The sequence below is a fragment of the Pteropus medius genome, unplaced genomic scaffold, assembly GCF_902729225.1.
Source record: "Pteropus medius unplaced genomic scaffold, Ma_sr-lr_union100, whole genome shotgun sequence".
NCBI classification, from domain to species: Eukaryota; Metazoa; Chordata; class Mammalia; order Chiroptera; family Pteropodidae; genus Pteropus; species Pteropus medius.
Window position 1 is genome coordinate 1,680,865 of NW_024349141.1, and position 23,875 is coordinate 1,704,739.

Below are 23,875 nucleotides of genomic sequence, written 5' to 3' on the forward strand. Positions count from 1 at the left end.
TAATTTACTTAATCATTTCCAAAATGTTGGGCATTTGGGTTTGTTCCACTAACTGCAGTACCATAAATAATACTTTTGTACCCTAATCAATACTTTTGTGCCCAAAACTTATCCAATATTTGAATTATTTTCTTAGGATTATTTTTCAGGCCTAAAATACCATTTTGAAAGACTAGTACAAATAGTGATGGATGACGAGGAATCGGAAAATTAAATTCCACACCAGGACTTATTAAACCAAAATTTGTGGTAAAATAATAAAGATGCTTATTATTGGAATCTAGTCACAAGTGCAAGCAAATTCTCCTTATAAAGTCAAATCCCAGACAAGGGCCCCAATTCAAGCACAAATTATGAGGATTCCAGAGTGTGGGAATTATAAGAGTAAATCGGAAAACACAGCTGTATGTGTAGGCTGGTGGCCATCACAGGTACTTCATGTCCCAAACAACTTTATACTCTAATTCCGAATAAAAACTCATCATCTCAGAATTTTTCTAGTGACACTGATATATATACTTTGGTTTCTAAGACATCCTATGTTTTAATTCTCCCATCCTTACAGTCAGAACATATTCTGTGGCTGTAACCTTTCAAGTTCATGGATGCAATTCAGTTCTACCATCTGTTAATAATGAGCTGTAAGTTTGGAAGGTTAGAAACTACCAAATTTTGCTATATTTCTGAGAGTAAATGCAAAAACACTTAGCACGCCTTCCAGAATATTCGCTTGACCTGTCCACCCATGAAACCTAAGAGAAGGCCAACAGCTACAGATACATCAACTTTCCTGGAAGGCAGTAAGGAATACAGGCATAAAAGCTGAGGGTCTTGGTGCTAGTTCAAATTTTGTGACCTTGGGCAAGTCACCTAACCTCTGATCTTTCTTTTCCCCAAGTCTGTTAAGAAAAATGACCAGAAGAAAAGCTGGGGCCAGGATGAAGGGTAAAATAAAATCCACAATGTCTCATTTGTCTGCTTGTCTTAGGCTCAAACAATATAAGTGAAGGCATGAGATAAACTGCCAATCCCTGTAGAAAGGTAAACGAATATTAAAATATTTGTTCTAGTTGTTTTATCAGTCATGGCATCTCTCAAAAGCTTAGTATCCATAATGAAGATCATCTCTAATTAGGATTAGTAAATCTCCAAGATAGCAACCATTCAAAGCTGGGAAAGTATGATGGCGGTAATTGTTATTCTGAGATATTTATGACTTACTTAATGACTGGTTAATTTCCTAGCATTATATTGTGGATGTGAAAATTTTTTACTGAAAGTACTTTTGGGAATCCCAAATGCCTTCTCTTCTAGAGAATGTTTTGCGAGATGATAATTTTTGGCCATGTTTGTCATCCCACTAAAATATTTCTAAAAACATAAATAACATACTTTGTGTACTTCAGAAAATTGAAAGAGAACTAAAGAGATTCAATACCTTATCTCTATTAAAAATGCATCATCTAATTTAACCCAAACTTCAAAATAGAAAGACTACAGTAGAATGAAAATTCCATAGATGAGATTCTTATGGGAAAATGAATTTCTAGTTCTTAGGTATTTTCTGACCATATTGCTCCATATTTATTATTTATTAAATATATAATTCAATATTATTTTCATTATTATTTAATACACCTAATACAGAGAATTCGGCTATTGGACTATTGGGGTTCTTGGAAATTTCATCTTCTGATACAGACGGTACGAAAGATTGAGTGTAGTTTATTTCGTACAATTCATACGAGGGATACCATCTAGAAATTTCTTTTTTGAATGGATTCCTATCACGTTATAGTATTTTCTAATTTGAGGATGGGGTGTAGATGAGTCCTCTTTTGCCCCTAAAAGAGGCATGCACATCTCTCCCATTCTTATTTATACGCCAGGTAACATGAGCATATAAAAAATGCACCATTACTCACAAGTGTTTATTTATGTGGAAATGCTCAGACCAGGAGTCTTTTAAAGAACACTAGGTGCTGTTGTGGGGTTTATTCAGGTTTCCATTTGTTGGAACGGTCACAGGTCTGGAGCAATATCACCTCTGGCAGCACATCCTGACCTGTACTTTATAGGAGTCACAGTCTCACTTCTCAGCTGGAAGATGACATGAGCAAAACCTTACGGAACTGAGAAGGCCACCCTTTACCAAGTCTATTTTATGCCAGTAGGTTTTACAACAAACACCTCCTTTATAGTACTAAGTGGAACAAGGCAAACAGTAACAAAGAGAATCTGAGTTTGCCTTTTCGTTTAAATGCACAATAACAATAACGGCTAGCTAGGGGCTTCTTTGTATTTCTGATAATGGGCTCCTAATGGTGGCCCATAATTCCTCAAAAACTGGCTTGGCTTCATAATTCCACTTAAGATGAATGGCTTTTTGCTTTGTGTTTTTAAGACAAGCTGGTAAACTGCTAATGTTTACAAATCCTTCTTTGCTATAAATGAAACCTAAATGAAAGGTCTTTGGAACTGTTAATTGTAACAGAGTATAAGCCGATCGGCAGTAAAGGGCGCCGCTGCGGCTAGGGACCATCTACCTAATTTGTTCTTTTATTCTGATCATTGCAATCAGACTTCAGCCTGGTCATCAATCTGTCACGAAGCCCGGAGAGTAGAAGCATAATGCGACACTATGAATGACTGTAATTTTTATATATTAGGCATGAAAGGACTATTTGCAGAAACACATTAATGAAATCCCCAAGAAGTTCGATCTATGGGTTTACAGGTTTTACAATATGGCTGCAAAATTAACTTTCACAACTGAAAGCAGTCAGTTGCATTTGCAGAGACAACATACGGCAAAGAATACACATGAACTGATAATCACAATCACGCTCCTGTCCAGCTCCTCAAAATTAAAATGGAACCAGAAGAAGACAGAAGACCCATCAGTACACTCGTACAACACACATAAAACATGTAAAGTAAACACAACAGGAGAAAACATCAAATGTGAAATGCTGCAGAAAGTGAGTGCAGAAAAATTGCCAGCATCAAAAATGAGGATGTTTCTACAAACTCGATCATGAGCAGCATTTATAAAACCCCAGCTGACCTGCTTTCTTATCCTAGAAGTGTTATTTTCATTAGTCATCAAGTTGCTTGAAATGCATGCTTCCAGAGCCTGAAACTAATTTTCTTCCTCCTACATAAGACATAAAATTCCTACAATCTTGGTAATAGAAAGAAATCATTTTTCCCTAGGTCTCAGCTACCACCATCTCTTTGCTTTATGACAAATGGATGACAGTGCATCCTCCTGGCTTCTCTTCAGCTCAGTCTTCTTACCACATCCTGATCTGCCCCAGAATGCTAACCAAGTTAGTTCAGTTCCATGCCCAGCCACTTTTGCAGTGGCTTTCAGTAAAAGTCCAGAATTGATGGCCTTCCAGGCTATGGGGTCCAGCTCCAGCTCCATCTCTGGTGGCTTCATTTCAGGTCCCCAAACATTCAATTCTCCTGCCATGGGGCCATCTCACACGCTATTCCCTTGGAGCTGAGAACTTCCTGACCTAGCTAAACTCTCCCCAATCGTGTCTTCTTCTTCAAGTCTTTCGTAACCCTCAGATTGGGCCTGATCCCTATTGCATGCTATCAAAGCACCCAATGCCTCTTTCTTTCAGTGGACTTAACACAGGTTTAATCACGCATCCATCGCACATTTACATGAATAGCATCTATTCCCCTAACAGGCTGTAATTCCAAAAAGACAAAGACCACATGGTTATGTCCTTACCAGGGCAGCCCTAGTGCCTAGCAGAGTGCCTGCACACACTCAGCTACAAGAACTATTTGCTAAATGAATACTGAAAGAGGCCAGGTTATTCTCTATATGTAACTAGAAAGGCCTAGACAGTAACACTCTCCGTTTGTTGAGGGTGCTGGATGGTACACGATCCACTGTACTGTTGTAATGTTCAACTACTATCATCTGTATCCAGAAGAGCCTTGGAAGTCTCCAGTTAGGACATGCCTGTACTGAGTCGCAAAGATATCCTTTTAGACATCCTTCCTTCGCCTCGCTGACGACCACACAGGGGATGTAGTTTTGACGTTCTCGATAACTGATATCATCACTGCCTAACAGAGTCCCCTCTGACACCAAGACTGTCTGCTTAACAACTTGTGATGGTAAACACTGCTCTCACTTTGCTTTATGGCCCAAGAATTTTTAAATGAAGCTTTTATAACAAGGATGTAATTGAAGGCACGGTACTTAGCTGGGTACCCAGGCTGATTTTACACATTTGCCTGAGAGAAAAACGCCGTGCACCATTTCATCATTTATAAAGCCGGAGAGGAGGTTATTACATTGGGGCTCCAGCAGATAAATGCAGGGAAGGTAGATTATCTTTCTGCTCGGCAAAGTCAGCTTGAGGGTAAAAGTGCTCCAGTGTGGCAGGGCACAGTCTTCCCAATCTGGGAATGTCAAAAAATGTCTCTTGGCAGAACATAGGCAGATGTGAGCAGAATTGCTTCTGAACTTCCAAAAAGTTTCAGCAGCAGCCAAAGGGTCCATCAGTGATCAGAGAACCCCCTGAGCCTCCCCAAATTCATAAGACAAACACCCGTCTTGGCCCAGTGCATTAGCAAGTTCTCAGAATTGGCGCTTGGATGGCCTCAGTGGGGACGTCAGGCTGGGCGAGACCTGGCTCTGCTACTGAGATCTCTAGCAGGTGCTGCCAGTGCTTGGAAAACCCTAGCACACAACACCCCAAGTCTGGCACCAAAGCAGCGAGACTGGGGGAACTGCACGGCAATAACCATAAAAACCCAGTTTTGATGAGCTTGAAGGTAAGTTTCCATAGGTAGCCAAAAAAAGTCATGTGCTCTGAGGCAGCCTAGTGGAAACATAAAGCTTTCACAACCTTAGCATCATTCAAATTTTAAGAGAGCCGTTGGCAGAAAAAGTGGTTCAGAAAGTATAACTTTCCCCAGTAAAGACTTTTCCTTAAAGTATTAATTGCCTTCGGTCCCAAGTATTATCACTAGGGTGTTCGCCCAAGGTCCACACTTCTGGGAAGAAAAAGTGTGTGTGTGTGTGTGTGTGTGTGTGTGTGTGTGTGGGATATGGAGTTTACAGGGTGGTAACAGCAACATAAATATTAAGGTTAAGAAGGGGGAAGAGCCTCTATAGTAAGAAAGATATGGGTTCAAGTCCTATCATTTCCCAGTCCTGTGACTTTGGGCAATTCATCAAGTGTGTCTGTATGTCTGTTTCTTGGTTCCTCAGTCCTCAGGGACAGGAGATCCTGCTGCAGCATGAGTGTAAGGCATCAGAGGATATAATGGGTATGAAGTGGCCCACAGAAATGTACTCTCCTCTTTAACAGAAGTAACGAAGAGGGCAGATACAAACTTGTTCTCTCTCTCTCTCTCTCTCTGTCTCTCTCTCTCTCTCACATTCCCTCCTGGACTCACCAGAACCAGGAATTTGTACCAACAAGAATTTAGTCAGAAGTGCTTGGGAAGAAGCTGACTCCCCTCCCTCCAACTCTCTGTTCCCAGATCCCAGCTCTGCTCCATGGGCCCCTCCCCAAGGCAGGGGTATTCCCGCTCCCCCTTCCCCCAACCCTGACCACTCAAAGGAAAGCAAGCCCAGCGCTCCCCTCTGGAGTTGCCTTCCCAGTTCCCAATTCCCAGCCTAGCCAGAGGGGTGCCCTTGCTTCTAGCCACCAGCATTAAGCATATCCAGGGGCCAAGCCAAGATCCTGGCCCAGGCCACGTGTCCTGGGGTTAATGAGCTGGCTTGGCCTTACTCTGCCCGCTCACCCTCTGCGGAGGAAGAAGTATATAGACTCATGTGAGCCTCTGGTCCCAGTCTTACTCTTCAACCTGCCTCATCACTAACAAATCTCATCCTCGACTTACTTCTGGCTCAAACTAGGAGGTAGGACAAATGATTGGGCTCCTTGACCCCTATAAGAATATTACTACTTTGGATTAAACTAGGTGAAGTCACCAAGAGACAACAGCACTTCCTGAAACTGTTCACTACAAAATGAGAACAGAATCCAAGCAGGACTGGTGGTATCCTGAGATGTGGAGGAAAGGAGGGTGATCGGGGACTCAGCAGAGAACATGCTCCCAAGAAAATGAGAACCCCACAAAGTAAGGCCTAAGTGGATCATCAACTGCCCAGGCAGACAGCTGGCAGAGTAGGGGTGGATATGGAGGAAAATTATGGGAGCCCGGAGAGGCCCCGAGAGCCAGCCACTGGCCATGCTTGCAGACCTCAACCTGCACTGCACTCACAGGAGGATCTGTTAAAAATCCAGATGCTCAGGCCGCCTCCCGGATCAATGACATCAAAATCTTGGGAGTGGAACTCTAGCATCAGTATTATTTAAAGCTTGCTCAGTGATTCCAATGTGTAGCTACTGTTGAGGATAAGTGTTCTAGGCTCTCTCAGCCCACTAAGTTTAGAGAGGAAGAGAAAAAAAAAATCGTAGATAAAATGACACGACCCTTGTTCGGGTGAGAACACCTTTCCTCTCTTATATAATGTAGGTTAATCACTCTTCCTTCCACATAATTAACCGCTGCGCTTGGTAACTGATGTTTACTGCTGCATTAATGACATAACCCGCTAGTGTTTAAATTATAGCAAGAGCTAACATTTATGGAGAACTTGCTATGTGCCAGGCACATGTTCATTTTGCCTGTATTAACTAATACAAGCCTCAAAACAACTCTCCAAGGTTGGTCTCTTATGATTGCTTCCATTTTTCAGATGAGAAAACTGAGGGAGGGAAAAGTTACTACTACTATTAGTGAGCAAAACTAGGGTTTAATCAAACAATCTAGATCTAGAGCTTCCTTTTTTCATTAAGCAGACTCTCGAGTAATCTCTTCTGCTTTCATTTACTATCTCTGTGGTAAGCACTGAGATTTTAACACCAAACAAGCAATGGTCCTTGTCTTAAAGACCTTATAGATGTATGTGTGTGTGTGCGCGCGTGCACGCGTGCAGTAACCTCCTTGATGACAAGGACTGTCCTTTATTTATTTATTCTCCAGACACTGCGCTGGCCACTGTGTATGGGGCACCAAGTGATTTCATGACTTTACAAAGGGAATGAACAGAGAAGGCAAAAGAAGGGCCACGAGAGAGAAGGAAGGAGGGGTGTGTGTATGGGGTGATCTCACCCTTTAGATGAGGGGGAACAGTGGAGTCACATCTGCCAAACTGCAGAAAGGAACACATCTCCCACTTACAACCCCAACCTTCGGTTCATATCAAACATGAGAAGAATGAAACAAACTGCCAGAACAAGCAGTAATTCACATGCCACAGTACTTAAAAATCCCTAAAGATCACATCATTATTGCTGGCAGTGCCTCTACCCAAGCAGACACTAATAAGGGCTTTCATAAAAAAGGATACCTTTCCAGCACAAACATGGCCACAAAAAGGCTGCCTGGTTTACAACTCTAACGCTAGAAATGAACTCCCTACTAAAAATCAAGCAGTCACTTGGGGGCCAGAAAAAATGTTGATGGGGACCTTTTACTTCCAAATGGTATCCCCGCCATGTGCAGGCATCTGGGCTCATGTCAATATGTTACTTTTCTCTCTCCAGATGACTAACTCCTCCATTTAAATAACTATTTATTTCACCATCCAAGGTGTTATGACTAATTACTTTAGCTCCTCTTCAAAGTAGTAAGCGAGGCATGTAGATGTTCCTTGAGGAAATCTGGATTTGGTTGCCACCTCCTGAATTACTGAGTTACCGCACCAACAACACTAGACTTCAGAACTTTGTCTCACAGCCAAGTCAATGAGAGAGCTGAAGCACCCTCCATCAAAATGCAAGTAGACTACGAGAATGCACATATTCGATATACCAAAAGCAATGTTTATTTCAATGTGTCTATTCCGGGCCAGGCTTCAGGATACGGGAAAGTATTTTACCTTTTATTTTACCATTTTCAACTCTAGTTTTTAATAATTAATCATCATCAAAGCTACTGTTATTTTAACAAATTTTATAGAGTGCTTCAAAGTTTGCTCCATAGAGCTTTCTTATACAGATTCTCACTTGAAGTTCATAGCAAACCAATCGGATATAAATATTTGCATTTGATGGACAAAATACATTTGTCTAAAGGAACAAGCCAATAAATGGCAACTCAGAGTTTTAGCACAGAACTTTTCACCCCAAAACCCCAACGTTTTCCAATGGCTTTCAACATACTGATTTCATAATCAAAGGGAATCTAAGCATCTGTAGAAGGTTCTGGGATCCAAAGCGCTTTCTCAGAGAGCTGTTATAAGCATTAAATAGGATCATTATGGAGAACGTTTGGCAGAACTGGCAGCAGGCTTGGCACCTGACCAAGGTCCATAACTATCACCTATTGTTTTTTATTATAGTTCTTATTCAAAGAGAATTAGACACTGGAACTCTCTTTTCAGAAGATTTGGGATTTTACCTGTCTGAACTTAAAGTTTAGGGAGAGTAAGACATCTTTCACCTTATAGCTCAAAATACAGAGGAACCCAAGCTTCTGGTCGATTTCCATTAAAAAGACAAAAACAAAAAAATAGGGGAGTCAAGCTACCAAGTTCAGATGTGGACCTAAATATTCATTTCTTTTCCTGAAAAATTTAGGAACTGTCTTTGTATCAGATGGTTGCTTGCACTTCTAAGCTATCTGAGGCTTACTCCTATACAGGTATATGTTGGAGATATTGCAGATTTGGTTCAAGACCATGATTCAAAAGCAAGTCATATAAATTTCTGTGGTTTTCCAGTGCAAATAAAAGTTATGTTAGCATTATACTGTATGTAGTCTATTAAGTGTAAAACAGCATTATGTCTAAAACATAATATACATATCTTAATTTAAAAATACTTTTTTGTTAAAAAATGCTAACCATCCTCTGAGCCTTCAGTGAGTCATAATCTTTTTGCTGGTGGAGTGCCTTGCCTTGATGTTGATGAAAATGCAATATCAGCAAAACGCTATAAAGCAAGGTATGCCTGTAATCGGTTCAGTTTTTTTAAAAAATAGAACTAGTGCCTGGCAGCTGCCTTTGGAGAATGCCTAAAAATAGAGATAATTCATTCAAACCTCATTAGAATGGTGTTCAAGGGTGCCAAACTACCAGAGAAAACAATGTAAAAAGTAGAATAAGACCCCATTAATATGGACTGAGAAATCCCAGAAACTGAATTATCAAGGAGTCAGAACTGGTTATTGCTTCAGAGATACAATTTTATCTCATTATACGTGGTTCACACTAGTAGTGCGATTTTAGGAGTGTCCCTCATCAAATCCATTTATATGCTACATGAGAGTTCTCTGTTATAACCAAAGGACTAATATCAAATGAATGCTATATGAAATCGGTTGATAATTCCCAATTGAAACACACAAATTAAGCAAATCCCTCTTGTTGCAATGTTATCTATAGTACTGATGTGCCTAGTTAATGCTTTCTAAAGTAAAGTAAGTCCTGCCTTACTTCAATGCTGGACAAACCCAAAATCAAAATCAGCAAGATATAATATAATCAGCTCTACTTATCATTTTATATACAGCTAACTAGGAATGTGCACGCACATCAAAATCATATAACTTAATACATTTTCAGAGAACACAAACGGCTAAGAAAAACAGAATCTGCTGTACAAATGTGCTCAGGAGAGTCAATGCGTAAGTACGTTTCGCAGCTCCCACAAAGCCTCAAACAGGAAGATGCTAATAATTTTCTCAAAAGACACCTGGGTAGGCATAATAACAACTACTATGCCTTTTACCATAATACATTTGGATGCTTACTCGCTGCACTTTAAAAAGGCGGGAAGGATAAAATATTTCTATGATGGACATTTTCCCATGGTCTCTGTCTCCTAATGCCCCCACTTACATAAGAGTTGCATCCCTGAAAAATACCACCATTGGCCAAACACAATTACCAAGATCAAGGTGTTAAATAAAAAGGGGGTACTGGATGAATCAGAAGAAACTTCACATAAATCAATAAATTAAGTTTCTTCCTAGTTGCTGTCACGTCGTGTAAAAATAATCGAATGGATTTCGATCAGATAGGAAATTCTGTCCAAACTGGTCTGTCTTTATATTTACGCCATGTAGTATACAGGACATGTGCTTTGGGAGTATAAGTCAGAGGCACACTCAAAAGACAGGCAGACATCATTCAGAATAAACCAAAAAACAAAAGCTCTGGGCTTCAGATGGTACTGACATACCATACATATACTATTAACAAAGAAAACAAACAGTAGTTTCAGTGTAAACCCTAAATATATGAGAGAATCACAAGCTTTTTCTTGTATGGGCAACTCCGTACAGCAGCGTCAGGATTCGTGCAGTTAAAGATGGTTAATCATTCTCTGACACAACACCTAGACGGCCAGAGAGAAAAAAGATTTGGAAAGAGACAATAACAAACCTCTAAAATAAAACCTGCATTGATAACTTTAAATTCTTGCCTTGGGAACAGCATAGAGCTGAGATTTGGGGGGCAAATTCTCCTACAACTGCTAAAGGGAATTTCATTGATCTTTGAGTTTTTCTAAGCAGCTGCCACTGATTTCGAGTTCAAAGACATTTGCACATACTCTTACCTTTGTTTACTTCATGTCTAAGTGAATGTTCTACTAAATTGGTGCTTGTTTCACAAATTACTGCAGTGTCTTGGAACAAACACCATATAGGCTCTTTAAAAGGGCCGAGACGAAGCTAGAATACCTAGAAAAAGGGCCAAGGTCAGCGCTGAGCTCTCCACTGTACCACTGAATTAATATTGCTCTTCTAGAATGTTCCAGACTCAATCCTCTTCTCTTCTCACCCTCAACACCTTTTGTTTGATCTCAAAAGCTCTCCTAATCTCAGCTGACACATGCATACGCACTAATGATTTCTACATATTCTTTTCTAGTCCTGACTTTTCCCCTGAGCTTTATATTCACACGTCCAAATATCTACAGAACATTTAGAAGTTTTGCCGGCTTCTCATACGCATTACCTCCGGAGTAGCCTTTGCTCCCGTGGTCTTCATTTCATAGCTCACATCCACCTCGTCATCCTGGGCTGCTGCTTTTCTCTTACATCCCATATCCAATCAGTCACCAAGTTCTGCTGATTTTACTTGCCAAATATGTCTTGAACCTGTTATTGCTCTAGTTGTTATTGCTCCTATTGTGCTAATCTACCCTTCTTGGTAGAGATACTGAACCAGAATTCTAAATGGGTTTTGAGCTCTGAATCGTTCTATATCGCCACCCCTCATTTTTCTCCTCTTCCAAATTATCCTCTACACAACTGTTAGAGACATCCATTTAAATTGCATGTGAATCTTTATGCCTTATCTTAGAATCCAGTTGACTAAACGTCGATTGGCCAGGGATTAGGGGACTTTATAGGCACGGGATTGTTAGTTATTATTAGTAGTAGTTATTCCTATCAGCCTGTGAATAACCCAAATAGCTCTCACTGCCCTCCTCCCCCAGTTTACTGAGATTAAGATATTATAGTGGACTCGAACAGCTGATAACCATAAAGCAGCATTTCTCAACCTCAGCACTGACATTTTGAGCCAGATAATTTTTTGTCCTGGGGGACCGTCCTGCTTATTATAGAATGTTGTACAACATTTCTAGTTTCTACCCACTAGATGCCACCCCATGTATTTACCAAGTGTCTTCACTACCACCCAGCGTATTTACCAAGTGTCTTCAGACATGGCTGCATGTCCCCTAGCGGGGTAAAATCCTCTGTCCCCTCCCTCCTCTTCTCCCTAAGAACTACTGCCATTAAAAAGGTTAATAAATGATTGTTTAAATCTTTACCCCATTCACTCACTATTGTTACCTAACCACACCATTTATTCAATACTCTTTATAGCCTTTTCATAAAAAAGGGGAAGCAAAAGGAAAAAAAAACCTATTCAAATCTACAAAATAATTACAGGTACAGAGCTGAAAAGAACTTAGAATAGGATCAAAGGATTTAATTATGGGCAAAAAGAATAAGAACACAATTTTAAGTTATAAGGAAATAGCGCTTCTGGTACCAGCATAATTGACAAAAAGAATAAGAACACAATTTTAAGTTATAAGGAAATAGCGCTTCTGGTACCAGCATAATCGACGAAGTCCCTAAAGCACTTACATATACATGATAATAACTGGACTAGCGAAAGAGACTTCGCTCTCACTCTTCTTTAATAGAATACTCAACTTTTCTGATTCAGTACTCATCTAAGAACATAGACCCTCGAGATATATTCTTGCTGCTGAAATACTGGCTGCAACATTTATTGGCCCATGTAATCTTGAGGAATTCGTATTTTAAAAAAGCTCCATGCCTCAGCTTCTGCACCTGTAAAATGGACATAATACCTTGAGAGGTTCTCAGCGAAGATTAAATTAGATCATACTTAATGTAGGGACTTCATTTTAGCATTTTACGTAAATTAAGTACACAATGATTATTAACTTTTATGAGCAGTATTTGTATTCTATTCAGAAGGACCTTTTCAACTAGTTCATCTGAAGGAGGGATGAAGGGTGGGGATAGGAGAGTTGCCAGTTGCTTCTCATCTTGGGATGTAAAGTTCTTTATGTATAGCATTCTCCCAGGAGGTCTAATCAGCTAAAGCATCTACTTGATTACACTCCAGGGAGACCATGGCCAGGAAAAACAAGATAACTGGATTGGAAGTCACGGAACCAGAATTCTTGGCCTGGTAGATTCCAAAGACCTATAGGATCATGATCAACCACTTAACCTCTCAGAAGTTCTTATAAAATGACAGGTCTCTCATCTGTCCTTTTAGGGAGATTTAGACTTCCTAATATTTTCTCTGAGACTGTAACAATTAAATTCTAAACTAAAATGATAGGTTCTAAACTATCGTTTAGTGATGTACTAAGGCAAAGTACTTAGTTACCGTCCTTGAAGTGCAATGATTTAATTAAAGAAGATGTTCACGTGGTCACGTTCAAAGAACTCAAAGTCTCCTAATTATGTAATGCATTGCCAATTATTACACAGTCTTCTGTAATGTCCACTAAGAGGAAATTTGAATTACAGGCCATTTCCAGACAGGAGATGTACTGAAAACACCTGATAGCCTATAAATTCAATGTTGTACATCCACAAATCTGTTCCAAAATTGCATCTGAACATTAAAAATGACTCTGACCTTCGCTTAATGGTAAGTTGTATGAAATCAATTGGCTGTTAAAATAGTTTAATTGGAACATATGTATTTTAATTTTTGTGTGTGTATGGAAAAAAGTCTTCTTAATCAACTCAAAACATTCTGAAATTACACTTCTAGGTAATGTAGTGAAAGAATTAAACTTATAACTGGATGAAACCAAGGATGTGGAAAATGTGAGGAGGATGATATTCAAACAGCAGCAACTGGAAGGGAATAAATTAAGAATCATATTAGTTTACTGCAATTATCCTGAAAAGCAGTATAAGAAGGAAGTTTTAACAACCTACCACCACTCCCTGGTACAAACTCATGTGATCTCCAACTCAAAAATCGTTACAGGGACTTTTCGGTGGGTGTTTGGCAGATGAGTATAATTACTATTTCTTTTTTCTTCCTTCCCTCCTATCTCCTCCCTCCCTTTCTTCCTTCCTATGGAGTAGGAGCCCTTGTTTCACATTGCCAGTAAGACCAGTCAAAAGTAAAAAAATAAAATAAAATAAAAAGATCTACATCAATGATAGCAAATGTATTCTTCATTAAAAAAAAAAGATTCCTTGGGATGGTTAAAACAATAACAAGATTAATTTAGGTCACGATAAGTAAAAGGGAAGAAAGAAAAAAATAGAGAAAGGAGAGTCCAATTCGAAAAGTCACAAATAGAAACTTCATACACTCAAAATGAAATATTTATCATTTTAAAATTATATACATGCTAAAATTTTTGTATGTTTCTTGATATTTCATCTACCTGACCTGCTCCATCTTCTCCTATCTCCCAATGACAAAACACTACTACTACGGAAGGAAAACATTCAAAGGCCAACCCTTTTCAAAACTTACCATTCCAAAACCTTTGAGGGCAGGCTACAGTTCTGAGGATACATTTGTAATGTTCATGGGGAACGGTACAGAGAAGGTGCTTAATGAATACTGCAGGATGAGCAAATGAGTTAGCAAAGGAGAGCATAAAAAATAAATGAGAAAACATTAAATTTTGTTCACTTAGAGGATCTGAAGGAGAGAAAGGGGGAGAGAGGAAGGAAAACATAGACATGCAAAGAATAGCAAGGGCAAGAATAATCAAGAAACATACATACAGGTGTGCTGAAACACACGGAAACTAACCTATCAACTATCACAGATAGACCCTAGGAAGGATATAATAGAGACAGAGATAAGTCAGAAGAAAAAATAGCCAAATAATCCAAAAAAGTCTCTTCATCCACCATCTACTAAGATAAAAGCATTTTGGTGAGAAACTTTACTAAAACATTCACAGACACAGATATATCCAGATATTCTTGGCAATAAAACACTTTGTTAAGGCCTCTGAAAGCACTACTACTTTAAGATTTTCAAAGTCTTGTTGCTGTTGTTTTCAGAGCTACAGGTATAAATGAAAATACAGCCCTTTAAAAGCATGTTAGACTCAGTGGAGCCCTGTCAGAAAGTTATCCTCAATGAATCAACAGACTCACAAGCTTCAGTTTAATGTCCTTCTTTGACCATCTCAAGAATCTTATACTTCTGATATAACCATCTTTCTTAGATGAAGTTTACATATCCAGCTAGACACATGCTTTTCTAAAATCCAAATCATTAATATTGTGGTAAGCACACAGAGAGGTTTCTTATAACTCAGTCCTACTCAATACATATTTCCTGAGCCATAATTCAGGTTAAGACACACATGTGAGGTCTAGAGAGAAGCTGGTGGTGGGATACAAAGAGAAGAGGAACAAGACATGGACCTCAACTTTGAAGAATTTATATTCTAGTATTCTCAGGTCCTATACTAGTGCCTGTTTCTAATACTCCTTCGCTGACAGACTATCAGGTTCTTCCTTTCAAATCAAGACCACAGAGCCTTAATATCTTTCCACTGACTTCAGTTAAGTATTTGCACAACCAAGCCCCAGAGACAGCACTTACAAGAGATGCAGTGATGAGTAAGACGGCCAGTCCTTAATGATTTTACAGTACAAAGGCAAGAGAAAGCAAATTATAGCTTTAATGTAGGATGGAAGGCTAAGAGAAAGAGGGGGTTAAAGAAAGGAAAAATCACATGTACCTTTGAGGGGAGGAGGTGGGAAGGTGAAATGCAGGGAAGTGGAGAGAAAGACTTCCTAGCCAGCCCTGGATGAATGAGTCATCAAGAACTCCTCCTGCTTTCTCAGTGTCTATAAATAATCCCAGGTGCTGCCATTCCATTTAATTACTAAGCCTCTCCAGATGGAGAAAAATAATTAAGCAGTCTGTTCCACCAACACGATATAAAGAATGGGGTAGCAACCTGCAAAACATTTCAGTTTTTAAGTTTGCTTTCAACTATAAGGGCAGAAATGAAGAGGGGGCAAGTGATTGAGCAGCACAGATCTTAGGGAACACCAAATGCCTACAGTTAGATTCTGGGTAGAAATTTAAATTAAAAAAAAAAAAAATACTGGTACAAAGGGGCTCAAACTCTCCCAGAAGTAAAACTGCTAACATTTAATGAAGAAACCTCAGTAGAGTTGTTGAAGACAGGTTGTCAAAAAGAAAGAAATCAGAATGCAATTTATTTATTTCTTAACTATATAAGAAATACGCCATTGACTGGGCCTCCGGATGCAGACGTGATAAAAAATTTTATATCTTTGTGTCTGATGCAAATATTCAGAAGCGATTACACCCAAATACGTCTAACGAGAAAGCTGGGAAAAAAAATCACAAAAGTAAAGTTTCTAAACGTAGACATTCTTAAAGAATTGTGCATTTATCATCCCAAAGTTTAATGGCATCAGGATATACACATTTCAGGTATTCAAATAACAATGGCAACTGAGTCAAAATGAATAAGACATTCTCCTCCAAATCATAAATTCAATGATAATCAGATGCTCCTTGAAAAAACACGACAATCATATCCATAAAATCATAATAATCAACACTACAAAAAGTTTGGGGTCACCAAACTTCTATAACATTAAGATGGTTGTTTGGTTAGAAGATATTTCAATTCTGGTAGAAAAAATGGAGAGAAGTATTCATGAGGAATGGTGAAGAAAAGGTTGAAAAACAAAACTAATCAGGACCCCATTCAGAGAGTGATGATGGAAGATTCTTGGTCTGAAACAATACAGGCCTAGTTAAAGGTAAACTCACTCTGAATTTTGGGTATTCTTTAATCCATAAATTGAAATCAGAAATAATTAAATCTTTTTTTTTCAGTTATTTTTAAAGCAAAGTATCCTTCTACAAATTGCCTAATCATTCCACTGTCATTTCAAATTTCCTGTAAACATAAGTTTTATATTTTTTTAATACATTAAACAGATAACCCATGTAGCGTATTATTATCGAATAAAATACTTTAAAAGAACAATTTAATGACTTTTGTTATTTTACATTTTTATAGGAAATCTCTAACAGTAAAGAACAGTGGAGGATCTACTATAACGAACAAAAAATAATTGTTTCAATTTTTGTACTTATATAAATTAGCTGAACAAGCATTTAATTATCCCGTTTAGTGGTCTAATAACAAATATCTACATTTCCTATCGTAATTAAAGGATTTATTTGAAAATCCTTTAAAATCAAACTTCACCCTTTCCCCTATACCTGCCAGAGGGCTGCTGGTCCAAAGGTGTCTGTAAACTAGAAATCAGGTGTTCCCTCCTCCAGACACATTAACATGTTTTGAAAAGTTGTAATAAATATTTCAATCAGCCGTGGCTGTGAAGTGAATGCACCTCCTATAGCTTGTGTGGGCCCAAATGCACACAACCATGTATGGCTGCCATGGTTCGCTATCTTCCACACATGGAGGTGGTCTTTCCTTCCTTCACTGGTGTTCACACAAAACACTCAGGAAAGACCTAGCTCACTATCTTTCAGCACTGACACTGACCTTCAACTCTGTCTGTAACCAAAAAGATTTCAGCTACCACTCAAAGTTACTGGGGTCTAGGTTGGGATCATGTTGACATGAAGGCAAAAAAAAAAAAAAAAAAAAAATTGCCCGAAGACCATGCTGCAACAGGAATGCAAACCCCCTCCAAAGTAGACAGACAGCCCTAACTCAGATCCTGATTACTGCTACATCATCTGGACCCCTTACGTAAAATCTTCCATATTTAACTAAAGAAAAGAATTGTAAACACTATGTGAGTTCAACAATCATGCCAGTGAGCCACAACAGGACCACCTGCAAGCAGCCTCTAGTCTAGACCAACAACATATGGTTTCTAGGTCACCCATGTGCCCCCTGGGTTTGTGCTTGTTTCAGTTTTAGAAACATGAACTTCATCATAACTAACCACAACAAAGGCAGCGAAAGGGCTGAAATTACCTGTAATCAGAGGCAAATGATGAGAAAGAAAAAGGAAACAAAGATAATGGAAAACTGAGAGTGTAAGGAAATTATTCTAGTGCATGGAGTAAGTCAGCATCAGGGCCACAACATCTACGTGAGGCTTAGCCTTGCCCAGACATGAGCTCATGGCACATTCACATCATGTCCCTCCAGATAATGAATATGTGGGTTTATGAGCAGCAGTTCTGAGCACAGCCCCTTCACAAGCAGAAGAGCTTCTCCACTCCCCTCTTCCTAGCCATTATCACGTGGACTGCGGGGTCCTAATAGACATGAGCTGAATACATTTATTATATTTAACGGGGCAACTGGTAGCATTTCCAGCATGGAATCAGTGCCGAAAGGATGTAAATACTTCTTCAGTACCGAAATGTAAGATGCCAGGTTTGAATTTGGAAATGTATATCAAGATTTAACTGACTACTCGGGGGAGAAATATCAAACTCTCAAATTTAACATACATATAGTAAGATTCAAAATACAAAGATCTCAAAATATGGGCCCTAACTAGACTTCCAAATTAAAATAACGATAATAAAATTTTCCTTTCCATTGCATGCCACAGCGTGAACTCAAATATATATAAGCGCATATGTGAACTTACAAAGAAAACAAAGGAGCAGCTCAACACACCCACTATCTAAAAAAAGTTCTGTTCTATTTTATTTTATCTACCCTCTATTTTGTGTCTAGAGGATAGCAAGCCCAAATTTAGAGAAGAGCTTACCAGATGAAATACACATTACATTTCTTTGTATGTGAGCTGATAGTCATGTACCAGAAATCTTTTAAAAATTCAAAATCTAGATTTCACTGAGGTGTTTTGCTAGTTTGTACACCAACATGCCTCGCTTGCCTAAGACTCTAATTGGTCTTATATTTAACAAGAGTTTATAGAGCTGGAAAAACAGAAAGCCTTTCGGTAGAGCATGCTGTGAACTAGTCCTTCCAGTACTCATAAAAATATTTTTAAAATTTATTTTCCTATGAAAACGGTGACCCATAAATTAGGACCTGGTTGGGTTGGGCATGCGTGGGCATGGCAGAGAAGGGGTTAGATTTGATGGCAGGACTATAGGAACAGAGGTCAGCTACATGAAAGTAGGATGGCAAGAGGACAAAAAGAGAAAATGAGGCATTAAACATGTAAGTGGGCATTGTTTAAGAATGGTTCAGGTGACCCCAGCATTGCCAAAAGCAAACCAATCACGGTTCAGAAGCAGAAGGGGTTCAGACAGAACCCAAGCGAGCTGCCAAGGGTACGGTGCCAGAACAGGCTTTTGTTGATGCAAAGAAGACAGGTACTCCGGGCGGTGATGGTGGTGGTGGCGGGGGCGGGGAGGAGAGTTCCATCCCATAGCAACAGAAGTGGATGGATAGGGATACATATTATTTGGCATTTACCAAGTGTCTACTATGTGTCAGGACCGATACCAGGGACTTCATTTAACGACTACTATAATATTGATAATGTAGCAGTTGTTATCCCTATTTCAGATAGATACTGAGGCTGGAAAGTTTAAATAATGACATCATTATGTTAAGAAGACCAGGTGGGATTTAAAAGCAAATATTTTTTAATCTAGCGAATAAGCTCTTAAAACACTATAATTTTCTGTGGTTCATGAAAGTCATCAGGGAAAAGAGATGTGTGTGGGAATAAAATGAACAATGGGGACATGAGCGCAATATATAGCATAAACAGATGACTTCCAAAATCTCAGACCATGACCCACAAAAAAGAAATACATGTTATAACAGGCCCCAGTATATATACACAGTATGTCTTTCTGTGTATGAATAACTAAAGAAAAGTTCTACAAAAATATTGTTATACACTGATATTTTCTGATTTTCTTTTTGTATTCTAATTCAATATTTTAAAAATGCTGGTCAGGACCCAGTAGAAGGTCAGAACTCACAGACTGAAACCAGTGCCATAACCAATACCGATGACTACCATTCTCACTGCTTTTGATGTTTGGGAAGAGTATTAGGCTTTTCAATTTTTCACACATAATCTCCCAATTGAGCCTTTATCCAAGAAAAGGAAAGGGAGACAGGGTAGTTAAGAGGGAGAGATAAACAGTAGAGGGAATCATCCATCATGTGTCACCCACTCAAAAGGGCAGTGAAAATAACATACTTCAAATAAAAATGGCTCCATCTCGAGGACAAAGGAGCTTGCCCAAAAGGCAGAGGCTAAAGGCCCGTGTTGGAGAAGGTTTGATGATGTCTTTCATGTTCCTTTGAGTTGTCAGAAAGACATCATTTTCCAACAATGACTCACCGGTAAAAGGAACACCTGAATCTAAGGCAAATTTTAAGACTGAGAGACAAGTCACATACCTACTTCTTAGGTTACCTGCCACACAAAGAAGCACCAGATCTCTTCTAGGCTACTTGGTCAAGACACCTGATGATCGACACTAATTTGATGCGACTTGTTAAAAAGTACAGAGAGCATTAACAAGGTTTGGCTTCTAGGTACGGAGTCAACAAATGAGCCAGGAACACTCATTAATGCAAACACATTAAAAAAGAGAGAGGGAAAGGATGGGAAATCATAAATGTACTGACTTGGAAATGGTCTCAATAAAAACTTTAGTTACCATGGAGATTTCCGGGAGGGAAAAGGGGTCTCTTTAGAGAAGTGACTGATGCTATTTATTAATCTACTTGCAAGTAATGTCAAATTTTAAAGTTGCTCCAAAGAAAACCATCTTTTTTTTTTTTACATCAGCCTCTTAATATGCTGAAGGAACCTGTTCAAAATGCTTCAGCAGTAAAGTAACTTAGATGATAAATGTGTTCTTCAATCTGTGCACCAGTCAAGTAGCAATAAAATCAGAATAATTCATGCAAAATTTTTCATTATGTTTCTAAACATACTTATTTACATTTTAAATCACACATTAGACAATATGAAATATCTTTCATTTAGACAGGTGTGAAGTAGAAAACAGATGCATTCATTAAACATAGAACAATTCAGTGAATTAAAAATAAATACTGAGAGAACTCTCTGGTTGAAGTACTTGGGCCACTGTTAACTTACTTGAAAAAATATGGCCATGGCTCCAATTATTCTGTTTTCAGAAATTGCAGTTTGAAAGCTGTCAAAGTCATCTGGATTGTAAAAGAAAATCTGCATCTGTAAAAGAACAATTAAAAATATATTATGAAAATTTTTACACCTACTCAAAAGTAGAGAGAATAGTACAGTGAACCCAGATTCCCCAGTTACTAAGATTTTGCCAAATGTATTCATCCATCCATTTTTTCTTTGCTAAAGTATTTAAGAGCAAACCCCAGACATCGTATCATAATCATATCATTTTACTTCTAAATACTTTAGCAGGCGTCACTAAAGCACACATCTCATTAACGACAATGCCTTCTTGTCACCCAAAATAAATAATACTGACACCTCCTTATTACCTAATACTCATGTCTTAGTGAAAAGTTCCCTGTTAAGAAGCAAAATTTTAGTGGAGTTAAACACCTTGAAGTAGAGAGCTAAGCCTGTAAGAGTCAGTCTACATGTTAAAACTATAAAAGCTGAAATGGGCACAACTTTATAAACGCCACCCATTCTAATGATGAGAATTTGAAGGGGTCGCTCAGTAGCTTTGAGAAATAGCTTAAATGGAATATTTCACTGAATTCACAAAGAAATAAAATGGTAATGACAATAATAATGCCTTACATTTCACAGTTTGAACAAAGCCATCGCATACATTATTTCACTTAATCCATCTAACAACCCCTGTGATGATACAGCAAAAATTACTACACTGAGTTATAGATGAGGAAATAGTACTTCAGAAAGTTAATGTTAATTTGGCTAAAATTAAACATCAGAAGAAGAGTATAAAATCCAGGTGCTCTCATCCCAACATTAACTACCTTCTCTTCCATTTGGCTAGAATTCCTTATTCAAAAAGCAGAACACAGATAAATCAACTTAAAATCATTATACAGTTTTAATGCTTGAACACTCCTTGATACTTCATATAATTTCAGAGAACAAAAATGGACCACAGAGTATTCTCCTGAAACCATGTATATGATAAAATTAATAGATCTGGGTTCTTTTTCCAGCTTCCTCATTTACTCACATGTGAGAACTCGGGTAAGCAAGCTCATTTCTGACCATCGACTTCCTCAAGTATAGAATCAAATATCAACCCTTGGTAGGGTGGGTATGGGGACCAAACAAGTGAGTGTAGTCTATAGCGTGTAGCACCATGCTTAGACCTCATCGGTGCTCAACAAACTACCACCACCACCACCTCAACATCCTCATCATCATACTGTAAACTTAACACGTGATAGACATCTTAAAATTCCTAATAAGAATAGGATTTCCCTGAATCTTCTAGACTAAACCTATTCCTTACAGAAAGTCAAATCTCCTATATCATTAGCTTTTCCATCATCTTTTTTTTCCTACTTTCCAAATGATATGATGCTTTTTTCTGAAAAAGATTAAACAACCACACCTCAGATGGAGTTTGAAGATTTGGTACTGAATGATAAATTCCCAGCAGGGAAAAAAACAAAGTCACAGAGACTAGCTGAGTATGGGTCAAAGGTAGAATGATATAGCCACTATGGAAAACAGTATGGAGGTTCCTCAAAAAAACTAAGAATTGATCTACCAAATGATCCAGCAATCCCTTTCCTGGGTATTTACCCTAAAGACTCGAAAATCTATATTTGAAAAAGATATTTGCACACTGATGTTCATAGTAGCATTATTCATGGTAGCCAGGACATGAAAGTAACTGAAGTGCCCTACAACAGATGATTGGATGAAGAAGCTGTGGTACATATATACAATGGAATATTACTAGGCCATAAGAAGAGATGAAATACTGCCGTTTGCGACAATGTGGATGGACCTTGAGATAACCATGCTAAGCAGAATAAGCCAGACAGAAAAAGTTGAAAACCACATGCTATCACTTATATGTGGGATATAAACCTAAAAGCAACAAACAAACAGAACAAGCAAAGATTCATGGACATGGACAATGGACTAGTGGTTACCGGGTGGGGGGAGGTAGACAGGGTAAAAGGGGTCAAATATGTGGTAACAGAAAGAAATCTAACTATGGGTGGTGAACACGCAATGCAATATATATTACATATATGTAACATATATATGCCTTACTGTTAAATTGTGCACTTGAAACTTACTATAATAAAAATTAATTTAAAAAAATAAAAATAAATAAATAAATGGGGGAGGAGGTAGAATGAATTAACCATGATGTTAAGAATAAGGTGATATTTCTTTTCCGGAGGGTGAAATCGGGAACCCAAGTCAGGACACTTTCTAGGAAAACTCAGGTACCCAAGTGGATGGAAGAAGGATGGGTAGATTCTTTACTAGGATTCTCTTTCCTAAAGGAAATTACTCTTCTCAGACTGGGAATTCCAACTGAATCTGGCAGCTTCTTACAAATGTGTTTGTTGCCTTTAGATTTGGACAGCTGTAGACATCATGAATTTACATCAGCAAAATCCATTCGATGAGGTGCAGATTAAAAGTTTAACACTGGGTGAACTGCTTTGGGTACATGGTTCCTAACCGAAGAAAGAAACTCTACACAAGTATATTCAGAAAACTACACTTGCCTTTTAAAACCCGGGTCCTGAAATTAAGTAAGTTCACAGGATGTTTTCATATTCTTCAGTGCACAGGCAAGGGCGACATTAATGCATCACCTGAATAGTGTGTGATACAAAACACTTTAAGGCCTCTTCAAGGGCATTTTCATTTACAACTGGGTGAGAAAATTCATTTTTAGAAAATGTCTTTGAGTCATGCCTCCACCCATCAGGATAACAAAATGTCTTACAGAGAGAACAATCAACATAGGTCCGAAATGCCAATTTTCCTTGCTATTTTTCCCAAATTATCTACTGAATTACATTAACTTTTGAAGCTATCTTAATGAGAGTAAATAAGTAGATGGAGTTTTGCTGAGTAAATTGGACTTTAAGTTATATTAGTGTTATTGTTGATGAGACAGATTTGGGCAGAGGCTGAAAACCTATTTTCCAAAACCATCTTTGGAAGGTGTTGTGGTGGCTATTAAATATCTTGAGTAGCCCATAAACCTTCTGTATCTGCTGTCAAGAACCATACTCAGAGCCTTCCCTTCAGCATTCCCCAAAGTATGTTCTTTCTAATAATGTGAATCTAAGTGACACTTATGGTATAGCAATCCTCCTGAAGAAACATCACCTGAAGAAAAGAGCTGGAAAACCCAGCGATAAAGAGACCTATT

General features: G+C 38.5%; 1 protein-coding gene across 4 annotated transcripts in view; it reads right to left on the minus strand.

Annotated features, from left to right (window-relative positions):
- The window catches only part of PTPRG (protein tyrosine phosphatase receptor type G), a 631,793-nt gene that overhangs the window by 176,371 nt on the left and 431,547 nt on the right, over window positions 1-23,875 (minus strand). For all 4 annotated transcript variants that reach the window (XM_039880554.1, XM_039880552.1, XM_039880553.1 and 1 more), the window contains exon 5: window positions 20,632-20,727. In XM_039880554.1, the coding sequence (XP_039736488.1) occupies window positions 20,632-20,727 (96 nt within the window). The remainder of the gene's footprint in view (window positions 1-20,631; window positions 20,728-23,875) is intronic.